The following is a 23,826-nucleotide window of genomic DNA, read 5'->3' as shown; positions in this document are numbered from 1 at the left end:
CATAATGAATTAGATTAAAGCTGCTGTGTTCTTTGTCACATGCCGATAGCTGTGGAATTTACCTCGAGGACAGCATTTCAGCAAAGTGGTTTAGGACTGAAAGGTCCAAGTTATCTGATGTGTTCTCCCACACCTAAAAGACAGTGTATAATGAGACAGCAACACAAAATACACAATTTACATTTACAAACGTTCCAAATAAATACTGGGTGGACATAAAAAAATTATCCAATCCCTGCAGCCGCTGAACTTTTGTGCTAAAGTGTGGATTCTTACTTCCAGTTCACACAGCAGGGCCTGGAAAGCAGGTGTGTTCCGTAGGCAACCAGACCCAGAGCTCAGCTCCACTGAGTTTGAAAGATACAGAACCAACTGAAATGTTCTGTAGCTGACCAGACTGCGCTTCATCTTCAGCAGGAAAGCTAGTAGCTACAAGGAGTAAATAATATTCATGAGGACGGATTACTACAGTAAGATAGCAGATTTTGATGTCTGTTTCTACATAACATGGACTGTGATTTTGCCAGGTCTGACCAACCTTGTATCCGTTGATGCGGTTCATTTCCTCCTGCATGGCAGAGTTGGTCTCCAGAACAGAACAAAGAACTTTGACAGCTGCATACAGGGAGCTATCATCAGGCGCCATTGCAACTAGACTGAGAACAACTGCAGGCCCACCAACGTACAGGAAACCATTAGATGCACTGCTGGGGGTGAATGTACGCACACCTAGGATGAAATGGAACATGAGCTAACCTGCAAGAATCAACTAAAGTGCAAAAAAAAATTAAACACAATACTTTATTTACCAAAATGTCCAACCAGGGCTGCTCCTATGGTGCGAGATGTACCGCTTAGGTGCTGGCTGATGTTTTGAGCTAGGAACACAGGGGTTGAGTGATCCCGAGATGTTATCCCCATCTGCAATAATTCCACACAATGATTGAAACTCTGCAGCAAAACAACAAACACAGAGGTTCAACATGGACTCATCTTACCTCTTTAGCAATCAGTCTGCAGTCCACCTCATTGTAATCTTCTCTGATCTGCATGACAGTGGTTAATGTAGAAATTGCTGGGTTGATGCCAAATGAGATCCTCTCCTCAGGGACCAGCCTGAGAGGGAGAGACTCTAGATCATGGCCTGGACACAAAGAGAGAGGTGGGACAACACAAGTATGTATAGTAGAACTGCTCTACAAAAGTCAAATGTCATGTGGAACCATACGCATTACTATCTATTAAGACACCTAGTTGTGCAATTGCATTCAATTATTTGTAATTGGTATATTAATTACAAACTATTTCTATGTTGTCAATGCCCTCACTAAAAGCATTAGTAAAATTGATCTGCATCAGTATACAAGGTCCTCTATAGCAAAGCAAATCATCTGTTCTGCAGAGAAAACCGTGCATGCATGCAATGAGCACCATAACAACATGATTTACTGCATCCCATGGCATGGTGGAAAGACATACATAGCACAAAATAGACCGATCAAAATTACATTCCTAATGCATCTAGAAACAACCTTATATTATTCTAGTCTCATATTTGACTCAGAGCACAGACAGATATATGATTACAGATTCAGCACGTATAATATGCTCTTATTCAGGATGACTTTCTGTAAGTAAACAAAAGACATTCTGTGGAAATCCTGTGAAATACTTGCACAAGATCTTGACACCCACCTGTGTTGCGCAGAGCAAGGAAATTGCCCTGGTAGGCGGTGCCTTGTGAGTACATGACACCCACAGCCTCAGGGCTCAAAGCTTCTTCAAACAGGTAAGACGGACCCACTCGCCATACTAGAGCAGCATGCTCCTTCCAAAGTGCTGGTGTTCCTATCAGGCCACACACATCAATCACAGCTGCGGGGTCCATGGAGACATACTGACCAGGGAATGGCTGAATATACTTCATCTGACGGAAAATGCAGAGGCTATGATACATGAATACACAAATGCCAGTTTAGTCATCAGCTACTCAGTTTCTCTCCTCTTGTCGTACCTTTCCTGTCCCCACTGCCTTGCCGTTGAAGTAGGCTGAAGTCAGACAGCTCTTCTTCACCTCTTTGGCCATGACCACAACCAGGTGGTGCCACTGACCTGGGACCAGCATGCTGGAGCAGCGGAACCTCAGTGACGTAGGCAAAGAAGAGGGGGTGCAAACTTCTGGCTCCATCATATCTGTTGAACAAAGATGGAGAAAGACATTTGATCTATCTCTGCAGTAAAAATGTATGATGCAAATATTGTGCAGTCCTATTTTAAAGCTGTTAAAATTCAATGAAATGCTGCGCTATTGACTTTAGACCAGGTTTTTGTTGGTCAATGGCGCGACCACTGTCTGTTGCTGCAAGATAGCAATACGCCAAGAATTCACCTTTACACACCTCCCTGTAAGTCCAGCACGCCAATGGGCGCTGCGGCATTTGTTATTGAAACAACGTGAGCACAGGACGGGAAATTAACAATGCGTCTGTCTTAAAATAGCAAAGACACTTGCATCGGGCTTTGCGTAAGGCCTTTGCGCCGGGCATTGGGCCCGCTGCACGATAGGTTTAAACAGAATGAATAAGGAATAGAGGACAGTTTTGAAAGCTAGAAAGAGAACTAAAAAGCTAAAGAAATTCTCCTACTTTCTTTAAATAATTTTGTCAATCAATAAGATGCTGACCAAACTTTTTATTGCTCTTACCCAGATATGTAAATGCTTCCTCCTCTGTGGAGATAACCAGGCAGCCGTCATAGGCTGAGAAGGAGATTGACAGACAGATGTACTGTTGTTCAGTCCGCGACATGTGGCGAATCACTGACAGTAGACGGATTGGGTGGGAGTCACAGGCTGAACTAAACCGGTTGATCTGGAACCAGCAGGAAAATGAGAGACCAGCTACAGGAGGAAAACCCCGACAGTCTAAAATATGAGAGAGATTATTAGCCATGGTACATAATTTTATTCACATGTTTGTGAGTATTAAGCATGTAGACTCATCACTTACCTCCTCCAATTCCACCTGTTGGGATTGAATCAGCAGTCACTCCTTTCACTGTCGCCAGAGAAGGCAGGAAAAGGCAGCTGCAAAGCATCCCATCACATGCCAAGAAATTTGTAAATAATCAATATTTTGCCTTTTTTTTTAACATTACAGAGATTTCCTCACAAGCCAAACCTCACTTGTTATTTTTGCAGCACATAAAGTACATTCTGATTATTTTACATAGAGCATAACTAAACAATAAGTCCCATTTAGTCATCAACTGTAGGTTAGTCTCTTTGATATTGCAGGACTGCACAGACACCCAGTAAAACAAGGACTCACCCATATCCACTCTCGCTCATGTCAAACTCTACAAAGGCAGGTGAGGAAGAGAGTCGGTGTGGCCTGAAGGTGCGCGGTGATGTCATTGTCACCAGACTAATGATCTGGTGGACAGGGATGGCCAAACCAGAAGATTCACTGCGAGTTGTAGACTGTAACAAGCTGAAGGTCCGCTTCAGTGTCTTTCCTGAAGATCCCAATGCGGCATCTTCCTCTGTATTGTGATCTAGTTTAGACAACACAACCAAAATCCAATGTGTGATCTGATTAATGCCTGTGTTTGAAAGGCCAAATTATCCCTCAAGTGGACCAAAACTAAAATGCTTAGTAAAGAGCAGGTATAAAATAACAGAAATATTAAGTCACTAGAACAAAACTAGTCTTTACCACTTGAAACAGGATCTTTGACTAGTGGGTGACATTCTAGTTGCGACTGCATTTCCGTTTTGTCTGCCAAGCACATGAGTGGGTCCCCTAAACACAGGAACTTCCTGGGGAGGAAAAAGCAAGCACAAACATCAGATGTCAGATTCAGAATATTGTAGTGAAAACTGTTATTGTAAAAATGGATTTAAAAAGAAAAAAAGCCTTTTCATATCCAGTGCAATTAAGAAATGCATTTGTCTGAACCTCTGAGACAGAGCATGATTTACCTGAAGTCTGATTGTGTGATGGCCTGGGAGGAGAGCTTTTCCAAGATGCGAGTAACCGGTAGATGTAACAGGTGGTTTGGAGCCAGCAACATGCTCTGACAGTGAGCCAGGAGTGTGGAGACAAGCCCCCCCTCGCACACTATCTGGCGGTTTCGCTCAGATTTAACCATGGCCTGGATGTGGTGCGCCAGTGAGAACTGGACCTCCATAGAGAGCTAGAAAAAAAAAAGGAAAGGAATGTGTCTCAAACTGGGGCCATAGCCTGTATTTAATAAAGTGCAACTTAAGACACTGTAATATGTTCAGTATAGAAAAGGTACCTGTGGGTAGTCAGGAGTAAATACGGTTGGAAGAAGAGTCATAATGACCCGGATTGCTCCTGGATGAAGAATAACATGATTGCTGGTGAACCTACTGAAAGCCAGGAAAAAAACACAAAACAAAAAAGGATGGGTTGATACTTATAAGATCACATTCATTCCCTCCAATTTAGATATGACTGTAGAGCAGAGATCTTCAACATGGGGTCTGGGACACTTAGGGGTCCTGAGAGTTACTGCAGGGGAGCCCAAGTCATTGTTTTATCATTTAAAAAAAAGTTTTTAAAGATATTATGTCTGAAAATATACATAAACATGAGTCCAACATATTTTTAGCAAAACTGTACAGATAATTGATGACACGCTTATTATAAGGTAGCCACTAAGGTAGCCAGATACAGTTAAACTTAAGGATTCAATGTGCTACATGTATGTTTAACATTAAAACATGATGTATAAATACATGAATAAATGTCAATAATTATTATTATTTTAATAGCTTAGTATTGTATGTACCATCAGATGGTATGTGTGAAGACTTTAGGCCGCCCTACACGTTATTGTACGCCCAGGTTAATATGCAACTACATTTAATACAATATGTGCTGGGTCCCTGCTCCGTCTCTCTTTCAACTAAGGGGTCCCTGGCCTAAAAAACAATGAAGAGCCCTGATGTAGAGGAATATTAAATTCATTGTATAATAAAATTGTTTCCACAACCTCCAAATACTTAGAAATATCCAACTGTACTGAGACTCTGTGCTGACTGTGGAAATACTGCATGCTGTGTTTCTGGACCTTCCATGTGTGTTCTCCATGGAGTGCAGGCCTGATATCGAGTGGACAGGTGGGGACCCTGAATGCGCTCTTTCATGGCCTGCTGGTCCATTTATCTCTTTAACTCCGTCACACACCTCCTCTGGCTCTAGTCCCAAGTTTATCTCCAGAAAAGAGTTGGTTCCTGTGGCGAAATGGTCAAGATAGGAGAGCAGCCTTATACATGTCCGAAGAGTGACAGGCAGATTGGGCTGTGGTGTGGTGGAGGGAGCTTTAGGGGCCTCTGCTAACTCAACAAACTGGTGGAAGCTCTTTTCAGGAGACTGGTGGTCCTCTGCAGTCCTTAGAAAGGAACCCTCCTCTCCATCAAACTTCACTTTCTCAGGGCCTTCTGTGTAAAAACAGCCCAGCTGGAGTAGAGCCTCTGCCAGCCTTTCATAAAATCCACCAGTCTCAAAATGATGTGCATTTACTGTGTGAAGATGCACAGCCAAGGCCAGAATGTGTAGAGTGAGGAGGAGGAGGTCCAGCAGCAGTTGGTGCCCAAGGGACTTCCAAACTTCTCCCTGAGGAGGGTCAGACAGAGCTCCTTCCATGTCGATCACCACAGAAAGCAGTCCGGTGAAGCCTCCTGCTCTCCTGAAGGCGTCCCAGTTGTTGGGGCTCTCCATCACCTTTAGCACAGACTGAAATACAAAAGTAAGAAATCAGACAGACCATTTGGACAGTGAGCATGTGGAACGTAAGCCTAATCACACACATGACAAAGCAAATTCTATACTTGTATTTTGATAGACACTAAGCTTAGCTCAAAGTCTCAGCATTTAATAGCATCTCCCTGGTCAATTAAAACAATGTCATGAAAAATACATGAAACGCATAGATATATCATAAATCATTTCTGGTAACTAGTTTTCAGAGGTGAACAAAATCACATTAGCTTTATTCAATTTAGAGACCTAATCCATCAGGTAGGTAATGTGTAAGGCAGAACGCAGAGGGAAATGTGATTAACTGAAACTGGAGTAATCACAATGGCTCTTAACACTTGCCAACCCAGGTCGTACCCAATCTGATTGCCACCTGCTTTAACCATGTTAGTACAAAGAACACACAAACCAAAACAAGCCTGCATTCACAAACATGCACAACTAGCGCACGCACATACACACACACACACACACACACACACACACACACACACACACACACACACACACACACACACACACACACACAATCTGCAAGTAAGAGCTCTTCTCACTGCCATCTATAAAAACGGACACATACAGTGGGTGTGTAACTTAGTTAGGCTTAATCAGATCTCTGTCCCATTCACTGATCTGATAGAAGTGGTAATCTTGAGAGTGCCACAGCACAAGGCTGCTGGCCTAATCAAATTGGTCCAGAGTTAACAGCTAAACCTGTTGTGTTGTAGCAAATCAATCTGCATTTGTCCATAATGTAATGAGGGTCCCACATGCTAAGAAAAATAATTCACTAGCTTATTATGTTTTGAGTGCAGTACAATGTGTTTGATTTGATGTAGAGTGGAGACTATGTTTACTGATCAGCTGAGATCACTGCATATCTTGAGTGTTTTTGGATGTGTGTGTGCTGTTGTCTGTGACTGTGGGGTGAATCTAAAATGTAAGTACCTGCAAAAGGTCCCGCTTCAAACTAAGTTCCTGCTGTGTAGAGGAGCAGAGGGCTCCTATGGCGGTACTCATAAACTCCTCTGGGTTAATTTCAGCTAGCTGCTCCAAAATGCTCAGAGTAGGACTTCGATACTGATCCTCATCCAAGAAGATCTTTAGGTAGGGAACCATACCAAGGTTTCGCACTGAAACTGGAATGGACATGTAAAGAAAATACACACAAATATACAACAGCAGTTTCAAGCCCTGACATAAACGAAGGAATAAATTACAGATGGTGAAAGAGTAGGGAATCTAATCAAAAATTTGACCTGAAAAGAAGTGAATGTGTATACCTGTGTTTTTGATTGAACGCAAAGTAAGGGTTGACACAACTTGAAGCATACAGGTAGTGAGCAGTCTCTCACTTTCCTCCACATGGGGCAGCTGCTGGGGGTCTAAAGAGCACATCAACTTTAGATGTATTTTTTGTCTACATCAATTCAGTTTTATTGTCACTCACTTTGAAAGTAAAATTACTGAATTTTGACTGGGTGTGCTCACTCAATCCCAAATTCGCTGTAATGACGAATTATTATGTTCAACATCCCTCTCTGTCTGCTCTTAGTAGTTGTACAATCATAATTACATCATACGTTGAGGAAACAAATATGTTGGTTCATACTTATTTGAGGGGGAGAGACAACTCCAGCCTTCCTGAGGATTTTAGCTCTCCTTCGAAGTTCACTGAGCAGCAGCTCTAGTAGGCCCCAGTTGCTCAGCACCTCAGCTAGCATGCCGCTGTGCACTGTCATTCTACAGAGCAGAGGAGATATAGATCTTTGTAAAACATCAGCAACTTTATCCTTCCTTACCTGTTTATCTGTCTTTATGATAAAACTAACCAAGCTTGTGCAGTACAATTTGAAAAAGGTTAAATCTTGGTTTATTTATTTTTTTATTTGAAGTGCTCATATTATGATCATTTTCAGGTTCATAATTGTAAATAGAGGTTGTACCAGAATAGCTTTTCATGGTTTAATTTAAAAAAAAACATAATATATATGTTGTCCCGCCCATTGCTGCAGTTCATCTTTTCACCCTGTGTGTTGAGCTCTCTGTTTGAGCTACAGAGTGAGGCATCTCACTTCTGTTCCATCTTTGTTGGGAGTCACAAATGCGTAGTAGCTAGGTAATGACAACTAGCTAGTCAGAAGCAGAGTATGAGGGTGTGCCACGCTAGCAGCTAGGCGAGCATTATAACATGTGTTACAAAGTTTGTCATGGAAGCAATAGCTGGACTGCAACAGAGCAGTTAGGAGCAGTTTGTGAACAGTGTTTTCTGTTGGAGATGGTAAGTGCCATTGGGATGGACTATGGGTTTGTAATCACTTTATAAACCCATAACATGCACAAAAAAATATATAACAGTAAATAAAGTAAAGGGAAAAGCCAAAAAGCATAAAAAAAAACTTTTTACTATCTTTATAAGGTTGGCAATTGAGATGAGAACAACAAATTCTGAGTAGCATCAGATACATTCAGAATAAAATATTTTAAGTAGGAGTGTCCTGAACAATTCAAAGTATCTACGTTAGCACTGCTCACCTGTGGAAACACTTGAGAGCCACCACTCCAAACTCTATCCCAGCCATTCCTCCAGCCAGTGTCCCAGCCCAGCTCTGCTTCAGCACACCCAGCAGTGCCCGCAAGGTCTCATGGGGGATGTAGTTCAATTTAAATATCACCTGTAGGAAATAAGGTTATCAAACCTTGAATGCACGGTGTATCAATAAAAAAGCATGCAAAGGACTTTGCTGTCAACATCAGAAGTCATACCATCTCTAGCATTGAAAAGAATAGTTTTTGTACGGGTGCTGGTTTACGCCACAGACAGGCAGCCAGCTGGGCCATCGACTGGACAGTCCACTCCAAGAGGAAAAAATTGGCTGGGTCCCTCTCCCATATTGTCTGTTGGGTTCGAAGAAGCTGGCAGCATAGCAGTGAATCGTGAGAACGCAAAATTGAGGCCTGCAGCAGGTGGAAGGCAGGCAGGTTTTTTACTGCTGAACCTGGAGACAGAGGGACAACAGGAGAGAAAGTGTCAGTGCACTTGTCTGAGGAGGTTTTAGCCCTTAAAAATGAGTCAATGAATAGAATAATAGTCTGTGTGTTGGTTTATCTAACGTTATGAACTGGGCGACATGTTCTTCTACTAGTCTATTAAATATGGAACTGCAAAACAATATCAACCTGAGGTCAATTTAGCCAAAATATATTTTGAATTTAAAGCCCAATTTATCAGATTTCGCTCTGTCAAGGTCAGACAGTCAATTTTAAAAGGAAAACCGATAAATTACAAACAGCCTTTAACGTAGGGCACATGCTGAATCCAATACGCCAACCGAGTTATACATACATAGACAGATTAAAAACAAACAGCCCAACATCCATGAACGCAAAAGAAAAGTAGTATAATCTGCCTTGATAGAGTTTGTTCGCTGCATTGTCAAAATGTTTAAAGGAGGTCTTAGATTTGGGAGCCAAAACAACCTTGTGTTTGCTGCAAATAAATATATACCTGGTTAGTAATAGGATTCATTTTCATACTTAATCAAAATTGCATCAAATCCAAATAAGATCAGCACAAAACAGTCCCTCTGGTGCCTCTGCTGGAGAGAGATCTTCTCCTTGATGTGATGGATGGGTGCTGAGTGTGTGTGTCTGTGTGTATAATTATATGTGTGTGTGCGTGTGGGTGTGTGTTTATTACGGACACTCTGTTTACGAGTGTTGGATGGAGGTGTGTGTGCATTTATGATAGATGGCTGGTTGCTGTAGGCCAGTGATGAGTGGATGTGGAGCATCCTAACAAAGTTAGACGGAAAGCCTCCACTTCATCATCCCAGACATAATCACCTCAGCTTTCTGTTAACCTGAGGGGTGTTGTGCACTGCAGCGGGGTAGCAGTGGGGGAATGGAAAGCCAGGGTGTGTGGGAAATCAAGAAAATGGAGAAGAGCAGTTTGGATGGGTTACATGAGGGCAAAAGTGCAAAGGAGGGATGAACTACGTGTTCATTTGGGGGGCCCATCCCCCTTCCTAAGCCTGTATTTGCTGAGTCATGCATGTGATGATAATTAGATGGTTTGGAGTGTATATTTGGAAGGGATGGTTCAGAGTTTATCCTTATAATATAATCAGCTGTTAGTAAAAATAATTAAGGGAGGGTGGCCAGAGAATAATAATGCAGAATTTACAAAGTGAAAAGGACTTGACCTACCTTTGGTGAGTGGCGGGTCAAACTTAAAGGCTGGAGGTTGGGGATTGGTGACACAAAGAGCCACTTTCAGCTCAGTTTTTCCCAACAGGGTGAAAGAGGCAATGAGAGCCAGCAACTCCTCCACAGGCTGGAACTGTTCCACAGGAACACCTTCCTCACAGCTGATGATGGTATAATGACGAGAGGAAATGGTTAAGTTAAATTGTATTGCAAAGAGCAATATAATACCAGTTCCTGAACAAAACATTTTTCAATACCAATTTCATAAAATCCATTTCAACAAAAATAATTTTCACTTTAGAGCACAACTTTTTTTTTTATTCTTCAGCTCCTACTAAGTGAGGCCTGCTTATGTGCGTAATGTAGAGTTGGTCCTGATTGTCTCTACAATGTGCAGACAGCCAATCTGCACCCTCCTTAGGTATTGGTACTGAATGTCAAGGTATTTTTTGATACTCGATTCTAAGGAGGCAATTCAGTCAGTGCCTAAAAAGTGTTGAATTCAGTACCCAGCCCTAACGCTAAGAACAAACATAACATTTATATGAAGCATTGCACCCTTTGAATGGGCTGTGTATTTACAACATGAAATTCCACTTAAAGTGTAACTATTGCCAAAATGCAACCTAGGGTCTTTTCGTAAATGTACCCTAGTCAAACCTTTGTTTAAATGCATAATAAGGACAGAAAGGCCACTTTCTAGATTCCACCTATTTTCGTTTTTCGGTCAAATGGCATTTTTAATGGGAGCGCTAGGGCCAGTACTTTGATATCATCAAAATCACTATTTTAAAAACACAAAAAAGGTTTGACACAACATAAAACTTTGCTCAAAGTGTCACCAGGGTCTCTACACATGAACTTCAGCCTTGAGAACATCTTTTGTGTACACAGAGTTTACTAAAAACTAAAGGTTTTGTATGACAAAAGTAGCATTTCTGTCCTAATAATGCGTTTAAACAAAAGTTTGACTCAGGTATATTCACAAAAACACCATAGGTTGCATTTTGGCGAGAGTAACACTTTAATTTCAAAGAATGTCCATTTACTCTTGACCAAGACCAAAAATAACACAAATAACACATTCTTTTGATGCCTTTCATTTCTTTTATGGAGTATGTCCTCTCTAAGGACACTCTTTGATTTCATTTCATTTGTTTCATTCATCTTCTGTTCATGTCCCTTTATCTCACCGTTTCAGAATGTTCTCAAGGGCCCTGTAGCCGTTGTTGGTGTCAAACTCCACGAAGAGGGCTGGATTGAGTGCATAGGTGTCTCTAATGAAGCTAAACACAGCCACAGCTACCTCAGCTAGCAGCGGCCCTGAGACATCAGCCCTGATGTGCAGAAGGTTCTGGATGCAGATACGCACACAGTTCTTGACTAATGAGGAAAAGACAGTGATCTTGGTTAGTGCATAAGCAATTACTCTGCAAGATATAGAGTATATCAGAAGAATAGTGCCTGCACACTCAAAGCTTCCAATTTCAAGAAACACATCACCACAAACAAGTAATGCTTCAAGTGCCGTCTCTTTTTCAGTGACACAGTTCCAATGAATTCCTTAACTCCTGTCTTCACCTAGATTTGACAAACTGCTATAGAATAAGGATTCCATAGCAAAGAAAAACACTTATTGCTGGAAAATGCTGACATCTTTTTGGTGTCCAAAACAAATCGGAGTAAACTTATGCTTAGTAGAACATCTAAGTGAATTATCTGTGCTAAAGGAGGCATCAAGTGAGGTCTTTCTGCTGGGAAGCTTGGTCATGTGTCTCTGTATAATCATCTTATTATTGGAATGTCTATTTGTGCAGACATATCTGTCTGCACAAATAAACTCTAATTAGCCTCTTTCTGTGCAGCTTGTTTTCTGATGCATTTAATACAGTGTGTTTAGTGGATCTAACGGAGTATAGTATATTATAACAAGGAAGCAAAACTATTAAATGACCATAAGATAAACAGAAATGTTACTTATTGTCAGTTACTTCACCTTGCAAGCTCGGAACAGTGTTGCTTGTTGCTACAGCCGAGACTGCCTTGAGCATGCGAGAGGCCTGATGTCTCCATGTGGCGCTGGTCTGGTCCCATAGTGATGTGAGGCCAATGATAAGACACTGCAGTTCCTGAGTTTCAACAAGTCTCTCAACATTGGCTGGCTGTCTACAGAGCTGAAGGAGAACCTGGAAAAGAGCAGAGGGAAAAATGTTAGGGTGAGACCATACCCCAGTGAAAAAAGATAGAAGCAGCATAGATGATAGGCAAGTAGCTTGCATGTTGAGGAAGAAAAATACGGAGAGTTAACAAAACGTAAAATACTGCCTCAGCTGACCTGCGTTAGGTGCTCTTGAAAGGTCTCTTCAATGGCCAAGTCCTCCTTTTTAGCTGGAAGGCACACTAGCAGGTACAGACATTTCACCAAAGCAGCAGGGAGCCCTGGGTTTATACAGGACAATATATCCTACACACACACACACACACACACACACACAAAAATGATAAATTATTATAAATTATCAACATAATGAATATAACTTCATGTTGTCCAACACCAGTCAGGGACTCCCGGTGAATGAGTGACTCCAATTAAATGTAAAATGGTTTTCGGCAAGATCCATTGACTAAAATTACGGAAACCTCAATTCAAAACTTTGTTTTCACTCACTGGGCTGTCAGCTGTCAACAGCAGCAGAGATTTTAACAGCAGCCATCCTTGATTGTATCTCCCCTCACAGTTTATATCCTTAGTATCCTGCTTCTGGAAGAATCGCACCACCTCACCACGAGCCCCCTCTGAAAACAAAACACTCAACATGACTAAACGTGCTGAACAATGGGCCTAAAGAATGTGTAGTGAAAAAATCAAAGATAACAATGGAGAAACTGTTTATACTGTAGCTGCTTCACTTCACAATATTTTGCAACAGAAATCAGTAAAATCCACATTCAGTGAAGTGTACCAGTGTTCAAATAGAAAGAATAATGCATATCTGAACAGACTGGGGTGTTGTCTAATAAAGTTTCATTTCTGTTTTCAGAGAGAAAATTTGCATTGTTTCTCTTTTGGCAAGTGTCTGTTTTTGTGCTACGGAAGTGCGCCTGTGAAATTATTTTAAAGACAGGGACACCTAAAAAGATCAGCTAGGCCTTGACTTAGGAAAGAAAAGCCACACTTATAAGTACTAAATAGATACAATATGCTTTTGACTTTTAACAACAAAAACATAACAAAAACAAACATCTAACAACAAAAAAGCTTCTCCTTCAAACCTCCAGAAAAATACACAAATAACCATCTGCAGAGGGACAGGGAGTAAGACAGGGGAGACATAGACAGAACATTACTAGATCATTGTCAAAGGAAAGAAAGCATCCACACCTCCAGAAAAGGAACTACATATGACATGTTTCCACATTCTTTGAACAGATTACATGTTTTGCTTTGGCGTTCTATTTTCAATGTGACAATGATAATGTGACATGAGTGACATTTACAATGTGAGAAAACAACTACAGGAAAAGAACAGCAGCACACTGAAAATGCAGAAGTAGCCAGAGGAGGTAGAAAGTTCCTCCACCAGGAAAAAAAAAAAACGGTTGCGTTTGCTATGATATGAACAGTTGTTGTTACCTGCAGGTTTTTCTGCCAATCTGGTGTGGATGTTATGGATGGTAGTGTTAGCAACGAGAACTGCAAGCCCCTTTATGCTCAAACCTTCAAGTCTGCCGCCATGCTCACAGACCTTGGATCAGAGATCAGAGAGTCTATTATATAAAGAAACTGGCGGAGAGCAAAAAACACATGTGAGATACTGACGAAATGACACATGAGATGAAATTCCATTTTTTCGGTGCAAATTGTCTTCAAATATGTCTGGATTGGATACTCATTGGGTTGTACTTTGCCACATTTGGTGCATTATAAGATACAAGATGCAGTAAAACAAAGTAACTACACTATAGTTGATACCAGCTGCTTTGGGTAAGGCACTAAACAATAAGTAATAAAAGCCAGTGCATAATAAATGATCTTCAGTTTCATAGGAGATATCACATTTCACTGAGTTTGCTGTTCTTGAGTGAGACAGTACGTTCTGCTCAAATCTCTGGTCATGAGGCTTCTACATACAGTATATACAAACACACATACACACACAGAACTACACACAACACCAAAGCGTGATTACGTTTACAGCTGTGAGCCCGAATCAATGGTGTTACACACACACTGATCAATGATGGAATTAGCCCGGAGTGTGTGCCTGGGAAAAAAATGTCAAGAGGTTTCTTAATAACTGTGATGCAATTCAGGCTCGGAGAATGAGAAATTTCTCTTCTTCCAATTAATTAAAGCCAGGTCGGAAGCTATGGCTATAAAGGGTTCAGTAAACTGTACAGATTTACTAAGAGACCACATATATACTTTTGTTCAAAGAAACAGTGATGGGATCAGCTGAGGGCCAAACATCTGACTGTCACCCATAGACTGTATAATATTAAAGCCACTCTATGTAACTTTTAGAACGAGCTGTAATTCCAATGAGACAAGCTGTAGCGGGGCCGATGCAGGAAAAGTTACATAGCGTTGCTTTAAAGCAACACTAAAGAACTTTTTGTAACTTAAAAATAATGTTTCCAAAATGATTTCAGTGGTTCATCAACTCGCAACAGGATGAACAGCATTTCTGTATTTTCTTGGTGGCTTTCTACAGGCTTAACCGCACTATGCAAGTTTGCCAGATCGAGTAGCGAATCTGTAGTTCCAGTGAGACCTAAAGGGACAATTCCACTTTAAACCTGTAGGGGGGGATCGGGAAAAGTTACATAGTGTTGCTCTGATAGACAGAGCATGTGTGACATCACCCATTGGTATTGTGGAGATCTGCTATGAGTCGTCGAGTTTGCCGTTACGGGCACAGCCATACTGGTTGCGGATGTGGCGATTTTAGACAAGAGTGTAAGGAGCCCTTACACTCTACGTTACGTTTCACACTTTCACTTTCATCATTATGTGTTGCATAAGACTTAAAAATAGCGACTGAGAACATATACTCATTATGAAAATGTTTACGGAGGTAATAAATCAAGTGAGAGGTTGGTCACTTTCTCATAGACTTCTACAGAACCCAACCTCCTTTTGCAACCCCACATGTCGTCCCCTGCTGCAATTCAGACAGAACGCAGGTTTAAGGCTTTTCACATTTGCAGCACTTCGCCAAACCGGATGCTTTTTCCATTAATATTATACAGTCCATGTTGCCACCTCATGTTGTCATTCCTGCGGTATGGAGCGGTTTTGGAAACCAATGTCCTGAGGCATCCACTTAACTTATTCAAGGCTGGGAATTCCTTTTGAACTGTGGTTCCACTTTAAATTCTCCTGCCATGGTAGATTCATGACTCCAGTGAAACAGCTGACAGTAAAACAACTAAATTGGTTGGTTGATGAATAGCAAAATATAACTCTAAAAGAACAATGGGACATGATTGTCCAGGTGGGCCATACCTGTATGTAGAGAGGCAGGACTTTGACTAGATGTTCCTCTCTCTGCTCTAAAGTACCACGGTCAGTTTTGTGGTCAGGGCTCGAGCATTTGTGAATCCCTAGCTCCTGTAGTTGTTCTCTGAGCACTTGTTGGACATGAGGTTTCGTACAAGGGCCCTCCACTTTCTCCACCTTCAAGTCCACAGAGACGGATAACTCCCCCGAAGCACTCAGCTCTCCGGTTTCCTTATTGATCCTTTCCCCTATAGCTGTCTGGTCCTGCGGTGAAAAAGAGAGCCCAAAGTGAGAAATCCACATTTAAAATCCTTAGATACCCTAAGTTTCAACAATATCCTAAATGCATTTCTAATCATATTTGTCTCCCTTCCTCAAATACATTTGTCCTAAAGCAATCCTTCAGCCCTCATCCCCTACCCAACACAGCACACTGTCTGCATCGAGAAATCACCAGATAGCACTGACAGTCACGTGCCAGTCATGTGCCATTCTCATTAAGTGGTTATCAACCTCCATGAGGGATCCGTGGGGTATAATTGATCCACAAGTTTTAGTAATTGGAAGCACATAATTCTAGTAAATATTAAAAGCTTTTAAAGCTTCAAATTGAACCACTGCATGGACACATTTTACGGTTTATGAATTTTTTATTTTTTGTAACCATGTTTTAATATTCTTTACTTTGATACCATGCAATTTTTTATTAGCAGTAATTGTGCGGTAGTTTGGGAATACCTAATCAGTCTCGTCACTTACAAGTTAATGTAATTTGAGACGCACGTGTGTAAGTACCTTTTGTTCTTACAAATCCTAGGGTCTTCAATGGCTCTCAGCGTTGCCCCTAACATTGCCAGTTCTTGCTCATGTAAAATAAAATTACTCTTAAATGGAATTTTAATTCCTTCACACAGGATGCTGCTAATAAGGGCTTTACTTCTCTGTCACACTACTGTAGGTGTGAAAAAGAAGTCCTCCTCTCAAGCAGACATGCTACTGTTGACTAGAGCATTGTTTCCTCATTGCAGTTATATTATTTTGGACACTTTCTGTTTAGAGTCACACACTCATAATGAACAATGACTGAGATTGGTAGAGGCAGGCTTTTAAACCGATAAGCCAAATACCAGTAAAATCAGTTATCATGGTAAAGTAAAGGGAAAGACAGTTCATATTCCATAGAAATTCCTTAAAACTTTGATGTTTTCTCATGTAAGAATGTTCTTTGTCCAGAGTGTGTGTGAGAGACCGATAGCAAGAAGGCGCAGAAGCATCCAAATGCATTGCTTACTTGTGAAACGAAAAAGCAACACATAACCCAATTGAAAATTACATACAATCAAGTATGTTAAAGTGAAATACATGATCATGGTTACAATGACATTTCTGCAGACTTGAATATGCATTTTGAAAGGAAAATGATTCATGGTTAATTTCTCTTACCTGTACTTGTGTGAGAGCCATCTGGGATTTTCTCAGCTCTAAGAGGACACTGTTATGCGTGTTGCATTAATCCAACTGAGTGAGTGGTCTGTCTCAGTTCCCATGTTAGAAGGAAAGACAAGCATAGACCTGCTAACACATGACTGGCGCTTACTGTGCAAACCCTTCTGTAAAACTACAGTCCCTCCTAATCTGCGCCAAGCAGACTGAACTTTGAACAAGCAGAGCAACTCAAATCAGCTGGCCCAGGTCATGTGCCTTCTTACTTCCTTAGTGAAGCAGAAGTGAAAAAGTGTTGTTTAGCTGGTTGGATGGGGCCCTCCCACCACAGCTCAAGAAGAGTCCCTTTTCTTTTTATAGACATGCCATGTAAGACTGGTATGATATGAATCACAGCACAGGATCCCATGATTCATGGCAGCCAGCAAACACCACTTGTAATTATTTATTATTATTTATTTATTTGGAGAGATTGGAAACTTAGACTTATAGGAGAAACAGTTACAAACAAATTGTGTTTTGTCTAATTTCCATTAAGAAAAAAAAAAGATAAACATCCCTATAACACCATCAGAAACCAGCCAACCGGCTGTTGTTAGTGTTAAATCTTGTGAATAAAGACCAATAAATTCAGTAGGAATACAATATATATATTTTCTTTCAAATATGTTTTACATTTGGTTCACATAGTGGGCCTTGGATTGAATGCCTCTAGAATGTAATTGCACTGAGATTGTGAAACTAATGTCTACCGGTGACAGAAAATCAAAGCAGTGCTAACCTATCTCAGCTAAACAGCGCCATCTTGTGGGTTTCAGTGATATATAACTATATGGACACCAGACAAGTAGAGAAAAAATATCTATACCAGTAATAAATAGAAAACCTGCTCAATCGTGTAAGCCTTTTGTTTACTGAAGACATTTGGGCAGGAAAACTATGTGTAACCAATGACATTAATACAGTCATAGTCGTTATCTGTGGTTTAACTGTGCTGGTATGGGCATGCTATGATGCTCATGAAGCCAATGATTAATTATACCTTCAACAAGTATGAAGAGAGGTAAAGATATATACGAAGAAAATACTCCGCATTGCATTACAAAAATAAAACAAATATTACTATGAACCTAAAAAACTACTAAAACTATGTTTTCACTCATTAAAGTAGCATACCTCCATCAGTAGGAATGGTACACGTACTACACTGTAGTGCTGTAATAGAGCTGTGACTAATAGTAGTTACATGTTGACGCAACTAACTTTTATAAGCCGATGTGTTGCATGTTGCAGCACGTGCAAAACAAAACCCTCCGAGACAAAAAAAAGCCCTCTCATTTCATTTCAGCCAGAGCATGCAGTCTCTGCAGAACGATCCGCACTAACTGGATTCATTAGCGTAGCAATATCAAATTAAACGTTGGAGAAATAATTATAGACCTAGGCTAATAATCATAATACTTGAATGTATTGCATTTATGAGTATACATTCTTTGTTGAGCTAAATTGTATAATCTCTGCAAAGAAAGTGTTTTTCAGATTTTTGCTACCAATATTTCCATGTTCATCGCATGGATGTATAGGTTCGATACATAGACAGTTATAGAAAGGTTCGATTAGAGCATGCATGGCCATAATATTAACAGTCTATGAGCGTGACAGAACTGTTTATTACCTTATTCATGTGTTCTTTGGCGGATCGCAAAACAACTTTAAGGTGCATACCGCCACCTAACGTGGCGGAGTGTATAGAATCGAAATAAGAACTAATAATTTAAAAAATGAACACACCCTACTTTAAAATCCTACCGGTATCATTCACATACCAACCCCCCCTTCGGATTTCCCTCATGTTTGAACTCCATTTCTGTTCTGTATCATTTTTCTTAATTGGCCCTCTCTGAATTATTTCTACTGCAATGCATATGTTTGTAGGAACCACGTGTTTTGGAGACACAGGTGACATCACCGATCACGTGACCTGCAGCAACCAACGAGGTGTCCAGGGAGTGGTCTGACTCTGGACAGCCTCAATCAGTTCATCAGTACAATGAAGGATCCCCGTTACTTTGCTGCCAAAGATAATCTGTCTTGTCACTTTACATTATGATGTTGTAGCACCTCGTCCGAGAAACTGTTTTTTGTTGGTTTTTCTGTTGCGGTTGCTGTTAGTGGATGTAGCAGAACGCCTCTGTGCACCGATCATAATGCATCCGATGCCTGTGTCCTCCGTTAGCGGTGCAGACATATTTGACTGTATTCAAAGAGGAGATATTGAACTGTGTATACAGTTCGTTCAAAATGACCGATCAGTTCTCCAACAAAAAGGTAAGGTGGATTAACATACAATAAAAAAATCTTGATGTGGACAATTCGCTGAATATTTGCAAAACTAGAGACCATTTCCTATTGTGGACCTGTCAGCATAGTTCCCCTTTACCTGTCAGTGATGGTATTTTCAGATTTGTTTATTAAAATGACAGAAAACCACTGATGGACATTGTTTTCCAAGAGAACAAACCTCCTGTGTCATGTGTCTGATATTTATACCATTGTCTTTTTTTTCAAGTATAATGTTATTTTCCACAGACCACTTTAACTGGTGTCTCCTGATGTGATTTTGTCACAATGACAAGGGGAAACCTTACCCTGCAGCTCCTACTTGAGATGGTCTGGCACACATCTAGATGGACATCTAGATGCCACAATGTGACTTTGTGCTGTGTTGTCAGAGGAACTAGTGTCCTCTGACAACACAGCACAAAGTCACATTGTGTTTAAGGGAACCCTAAACCCGAATCCAGCGATCAACAGGCTGACAGGCCGTGCATTTATGTCATGCTATATATTGTTACAGTCACAGAGACTGCAGATGGGATTGTGATGAGCATGTGTTTGTCTTCAACCAGGCTGGGGTGGTTTTACCCCGCTCCACTACGCTGCCCTACACGGCAACCGCTCCATGGTTGACCTTTTCCTTAGTAATGGAGCTGACCCCAATATGACATGTGATGCAGGACAGACAGCCTTTCATTTTGCCTGCAGGTGAGCAGTAGTTCCACATGGAATTATCTGGTGTTAAACAAACATGCCTGGATTCTTGAGGTGACAATGTCATGATCTGAGCATCATGCATTTTGTTCTGCGCTTGATCCTTTGTCATAACAGTTTGTGCTTTTGACTCCAATCAGGCAAGGGAACATCTTTATCATGTACCAAATGATGCGGTATGGAGCTGATTTGCGCCTCATAGACCTGCAGCAAAAAACCTCCCTGCATCATGCAGTCACAGGGGGCAGCATGTGAGTAGATGAAACAACACATCACAAACTTGGTTTGTATTTGTTTGGCTACACAGTCACACACACACATATATATTGCATGCACTAACTATTAGTTATCTTTCCTAGTGTTACAGTGCACTATTTGTGGGAGACAGGAATGTTCCGTTTCTCAGACACAGACATGCACCAGGTGACACCCCTTCACCTGGCTGCATCCACAGGCAACACAGAGGTGGTCCGGTATTTGCTCAGGGACCAGGTACGAGATAGTCTCTAATCCCCCACTCACTGACATTTGTGCAACTCCAGTAGACCGACAGTATGACTAAAACGTTGTCTTCAACTGGGCCCAGTGCAGATGTGACTGTCTTTTAGCAGCAGCTGTGCACCTCAACCCTCTGTTTGTGTTTCAGAGATGTGCTGTGGATGCAGTTGACCAGCAGGGAGCGACAGCGCTTCACGTTGCAGCAGAGAGGGGTGCAGTGGAGGTGTGCTGGACACTGCTGCAGAGAACAGGGTGCGGGATGCTCTGTCAGAAGAACCACAGCGGCCTCACACCACTGGACCTCTGCAAACAGGGGAAAACATTTAGGTGAATCTGCTGTTCTAAGAAATCTGTGGATATCACTGGCTTAGTATGAAAACACCTCTCAGTACCTTTTTAGATATCCAGTATGTTGACTTATTTCTCTTGGGATTCTGATGCTGATTAATAGATTGCTATATTGTGTATTTTTCTCTAGACATCAGCAACTCACCAAGCTGCTGAGTCGGTACATTAATGAGCCAATACACCACAAGCCCAGAGAGTCTCATGGTGAATATTACTCTGTGGTTTTGTTAATTTCTTTGGAGATTAAAACAAGAGTTGTGAGGATGACAATGGTGATGATTATAATGGCACTGTCACATTTGAAGTGCTGTGTGTGTGTGCATTTATGTGTCAGTTTTTAACACATCATTGTATGCGTGTATCATGTGTCTTTTCTCACCAGTTTTGTATTACTGGACACTGTTTTATCCAACCCTGAGTGGAGCTGCCATCCTGCTGATAGCCGCCATGTTGGGAGGCTACGGGGGGTTAAGCTGCAGTTTGCTCTTCCCCTGGCTGGCCAGAAACATCTTCACACAGTTCCACCGCATGACCACATACCAAAGGTTTGAAAAAAAGATTTTGTGTGTGTGAAATATTAATCAGTCAGTCAACATATTTCAACGTTTTTTATATCGCTGTTGAGACAGCCCCTGTCTTTCTTCCAGGTTACCCAACCCAATCTACTTGGGAACCCTCATAGCTGGCTTGTTTCATTCCCTGCTCTGCTTCTATGGAAAGATAATGCCTAATATCCTTGACAAACACAGCACACCTTAAGTCTCATGCTCATGCCTATTTGTATGTACAGTATCATCTGGCTTTTCCAATATGACAAAATCCCCTCAATGTTGGTTGGTCTATTGGTCTGTCCAACGCTGTGGTTCAAAGAGGCATATCAAGAGAAAGCCAATTTACTTTAAAAGTTGGTCCTTAATTATCAAGGCCCTTGCAGAATAATTCATAAATGTCGAAGTGCCACCCTCAGGCCAACCAAAGGTACACGTTTACAGAGTATAATGCAGTGACATTTGGTATGCACATGCATGCTCCCCAAAGACTACATCCATATTTTGGGCACTCCACAAGCTTGCTTGTGAAAATTGTCAACTGGCCAGTGCTCTCTTAGTAGTCTTGCTCACCCAGATATACACAGTATGGCAAATGTAATCTTGGATTTTGTATATTAAAACGACAATGGTTCATCCTTAACCTTTTGAATGTGTGTGGCCAATCAGTGCGTTGGTCCAGTTGGCAATGTTTCACTTCTCCCTAGTCATCGGTTTGTTCTGTAAGGTTCTGACTCAGGACCCTGGAAAACTGGACAGACCAGATGCCGATCCCCGGTTCTCCTGTATTGCTGACCTGGTGGAGAACAACCAGAGCCCACACAGGTTCTGTCCATACTGTGAGGTAAAACATTCACACTGGTCATGGTTCAGAGAGCCATGGTGTTTTTGTAACCCCTACAAGAATATCTATCTAATTTCTGTCTAGATCTAGATAATGACACACAGCCCTTCTCCTCTTGGTGTGTTTCTTCACATGGTCTTCCCTTTACGAAAAGCTCAAAAATATCAGATGTCACAATGAATCAATGATGTAACAATTAAATGTGATAAGTCTCTGCCAGTCGATTTTCCTCCCATAGTGAAATTAAAAAGCAGGTATCTAAAGCAGTAAATGTCTGAAAGGTACGAGATAAAACACAAAACCTGCCGCTTCCTTTTGACAAAAGTAGCCGGTGAGCTAAATTTGCACATTTTGTAATAGTATGTTTTCTCCTGCTGACCCTGTCTTTGATTTCCTCAGTTGTTTCTGCCCGACTTCACTAAACACTGCAAGCTGTGTGATGTGTGCATTAAAGACTATGACCACCACTGCCTTTTCCTCAACCGCTGCGTCGGCCGGGGTAACCACCGCCTCTTCATCGTCTTCATCCTCTTCATGGTTATTGCCCACCTTCTTTTTGTTGCCACGGCAACAAGTTACCTGTACGACAAGATGCCTGCGGGCAATCACGGCTTGTCATTGTGGCTCACGCTGTTAGGGGAGGAGTTCTGGGTTGTGGTTATGATGGTTATGAATGCACTGACACTGCTTTGGGAGGCTTGGCTACTGACCGAGCAGTTTGATGCTGTTGCCACGGGAACGACCACCTACTTCAGACAGTGTGAGAGCAAAGCACGGCAGAGGTCACTGGGACAGCGCTGGGTTAAAGTACTGTCGTTTCTGCTGGAGGGTCGAAGACGGGTGGGCACCGGACAAAAAGAGGACAAGACTTCCATAGACATTTAAAATTGTCATTTTGTCTTGTATCCAGCTGAAATGGTTTCATCGCTCACTTCTCAGCTCACGGAGTCTTTGGTGTGCACTCAACCTTATGATAATGTCCTCTTTAGATTCAACAACTCTCCAATGCCATATAACATGTTGTACTTGAATGCAAACTTTGGTTATCTCTCAATATTCTATTTTAAGATACAGTAGGCTATAGAGTAGATTTATCAACAGATTTGTCCATAAAGTGGTTAGCAGGATAACTACCACTAAGAGTTTAGATGTTCAACTAGTTTTTAGAAACGTCACAAAACCCTTTTAAGTGTTCTAAATAATGTATTGGTTCACATTGTTCTGTGTAAAGTACTGGATATTTCCAAAGCTGTGTTTTAGCAGGTAACATCTCTGAATGAATGCTCACATTTACACCTGTTTTATATCCCAAATTGGCATTTTATTTTAACACCAGTGTTATTGTTGTTTGGAATAAAGTGCTTCATGGTGTAAAGCGTCATTCAGCGTGGTGACGATTTTTTGTACTCATAACATTAGCAAATCCTGAGATTAGGGATTAGCGATAATGGTTAATAGCAGAAGACTTTGTTCCTCACATAATGTCATTACCACTCTGACCTGCTGCCAGTCATTTGAGCTATCACACATCCTCTGCTCTCACTAATGAGACATGCCCTTTCATGCCTTCAATTAAACACGCTCATTTCCTTT

The 23,826-nt window shown here is 41.3% G+C and overlaps 2 protein-coding genes across 4 annotated transcripts in view; one reads left to right on the top strand and one right to left on the bottom strand.

The window, feature by feature from the left end:
• The window catches only part of wdfy4 (WDFY family member 4), a 42,421-nt gene extending 25,197 nt beyond the window's left edge, over positions 1 to 17,224 (bottom strand). For 2 of the 3 annotated variants that reach the window (XM_034897350.1, XM_034897352.1), the window contains exons 1-27: positions 16,945 to 17,224; positions 15,508 to 15,765; positions 13,633 to 13,744; positions 12,667 to 12,794; positions 12,334 to 12,462; positions 11,995 to 12,184; positions 11,192 to 11,381; positions 9,999 to 10,159; positions 8,556 to 8,788; positions 8,325 to 8,464; positions 7,402 to 7,532; positions 7,073 to 7,174; positions 6,738 to 6,928; positions 5,047 to 5,765; positions 4,303 to 4,396; positions 3,983 to 4,197; positions 3,717 to 3,820; positions 3,330 to 3,555; positions 3,009 to 3,085; positions 2,705 to 2,923; positions 2,015 to 2,193; positions 1,696 to 1,927; positions 999 to 1,144; positions 810 to 921; positions 539 to 729; positions 277 to 429; positions 63 to 133 (exon numbers count right to left, since the gene is read on the bottom strand). In XM_034897350.1, coding sequence (XP_034753241.1) covers positions 63 to 133; positions 277 to 429; positions 539 to 729; positions 810 to 921; positions 999 to 1,144; positions 1,696 to 1,927; positions 2,015 to 2,193; positions 2,705 to 2,923; positions 3,009 to 3,085; positions 3,330 to 3,555; positions 3,717 to 3,820; positions 3,983 to 4,197; positions 4,303 to 4,396; positions 5,047 to 5,765; positions 6,738 to 6,928; positions 7,073 to 7,174; positions 7,402 to 7,532; positions 8,325 to 8,464; positions 8,556 to 8,788; positions 9,999 to 10,159; positions 11,192 to 11,381; positions 11,995 to 12,184; positions 12,334 to 12,462; positions 12,667 to 12,794; positions 13,633 to 13,744; positions 15,508 to 15,765; positions 16,945 to 16,965 — 4,724 coding nt within the window. In that variant the 5' untranslated portion in view covers positions 16,966 to 17,224. The remainder of the gene's footprint in view (positions 1 to 62; positions 134 to 276; positions 430 to 538; positions 730 to 809; positions 922 to 998; positions 1,145 to 1,695; positions 1,928 to 2,014; positions 2,194 to 2,704; positions 2,924 to 3,008; positions 3,086 to 3,329; positions 3,556 to 3,716; positions 3,821 to 3,982; positions 4,198 to 4,302; positions 4,397 to 5,046; positions 5,766 to 6,737; positions 6,929 to 7,072; positions 7,175 to 7,401; positions 7,533 to 8,324; positions 8,465 to 8,555; positions 8,789 to 9,998; positions 10,160 to 11,191; positions 11,382 to 11,994; positions 12,185 to 12,333; positions 12,463 to 12,666; positions 12,795 to 13,632; positions 13,745 to 15,507; positions 15,766 to 16,944) is intronic. The other variant, XM_034897351.1, reaches the window with a different exon arrangement.
• A 1,709-nt stretch (positions 17,225 to 18,933) lies between these two features.
• si:ch211-223a10.1 (putative ZDHHC-type palmitoyltransferase 6) lies at positions 18,934 to 23,614 on the top strand. Its single transcript, XM_034897353.1, has 10 exons — positions 18,934 to 19,272; positions 19,854 to 19,989; positions 20,136 to 20,246; positions 20,355 to 20,487; positions 20,642 to 20,820; positions 20,972 to 21,045; positions 21,224 to 21,386; positions 21,489 to 21,571; positions 22,043 to 22,233; positions 22,633 to 23,614. The coding sequence occupies exons 1-10, from the start codon at positions 19,152 to 19,154 to the stop codon at positions 23,116 to 23,118; spliced, it is 1,677 nt and encodes a 558-aa protein (XP_034753244.1). The 5' UTR covers positions 18,934 to 19,151; the 3' UTR covers positions 23,119 to 23,614.
• Positions 23,615 to 23,826: the final 212 nt, after the last annotated feature.

The sequence above is a fragment of the Etheostoma cragini genome, chromosome 17 (genome assembly GCF_013103735.1).
Source record: "Etheostoma cragini isolate CJK2018 chromosome 17, CSU_Ecrag_1.0, whole genome shotgun sequence".
NCBI lineage: Eukaryota > Metazoa > Chordata > Actinopteri > Perciformes > Percidae > Etheostoma > Etheostoma cragini.
This window is presented reverse-complemented; position numbering and strand designations above follow the sequence as displayed.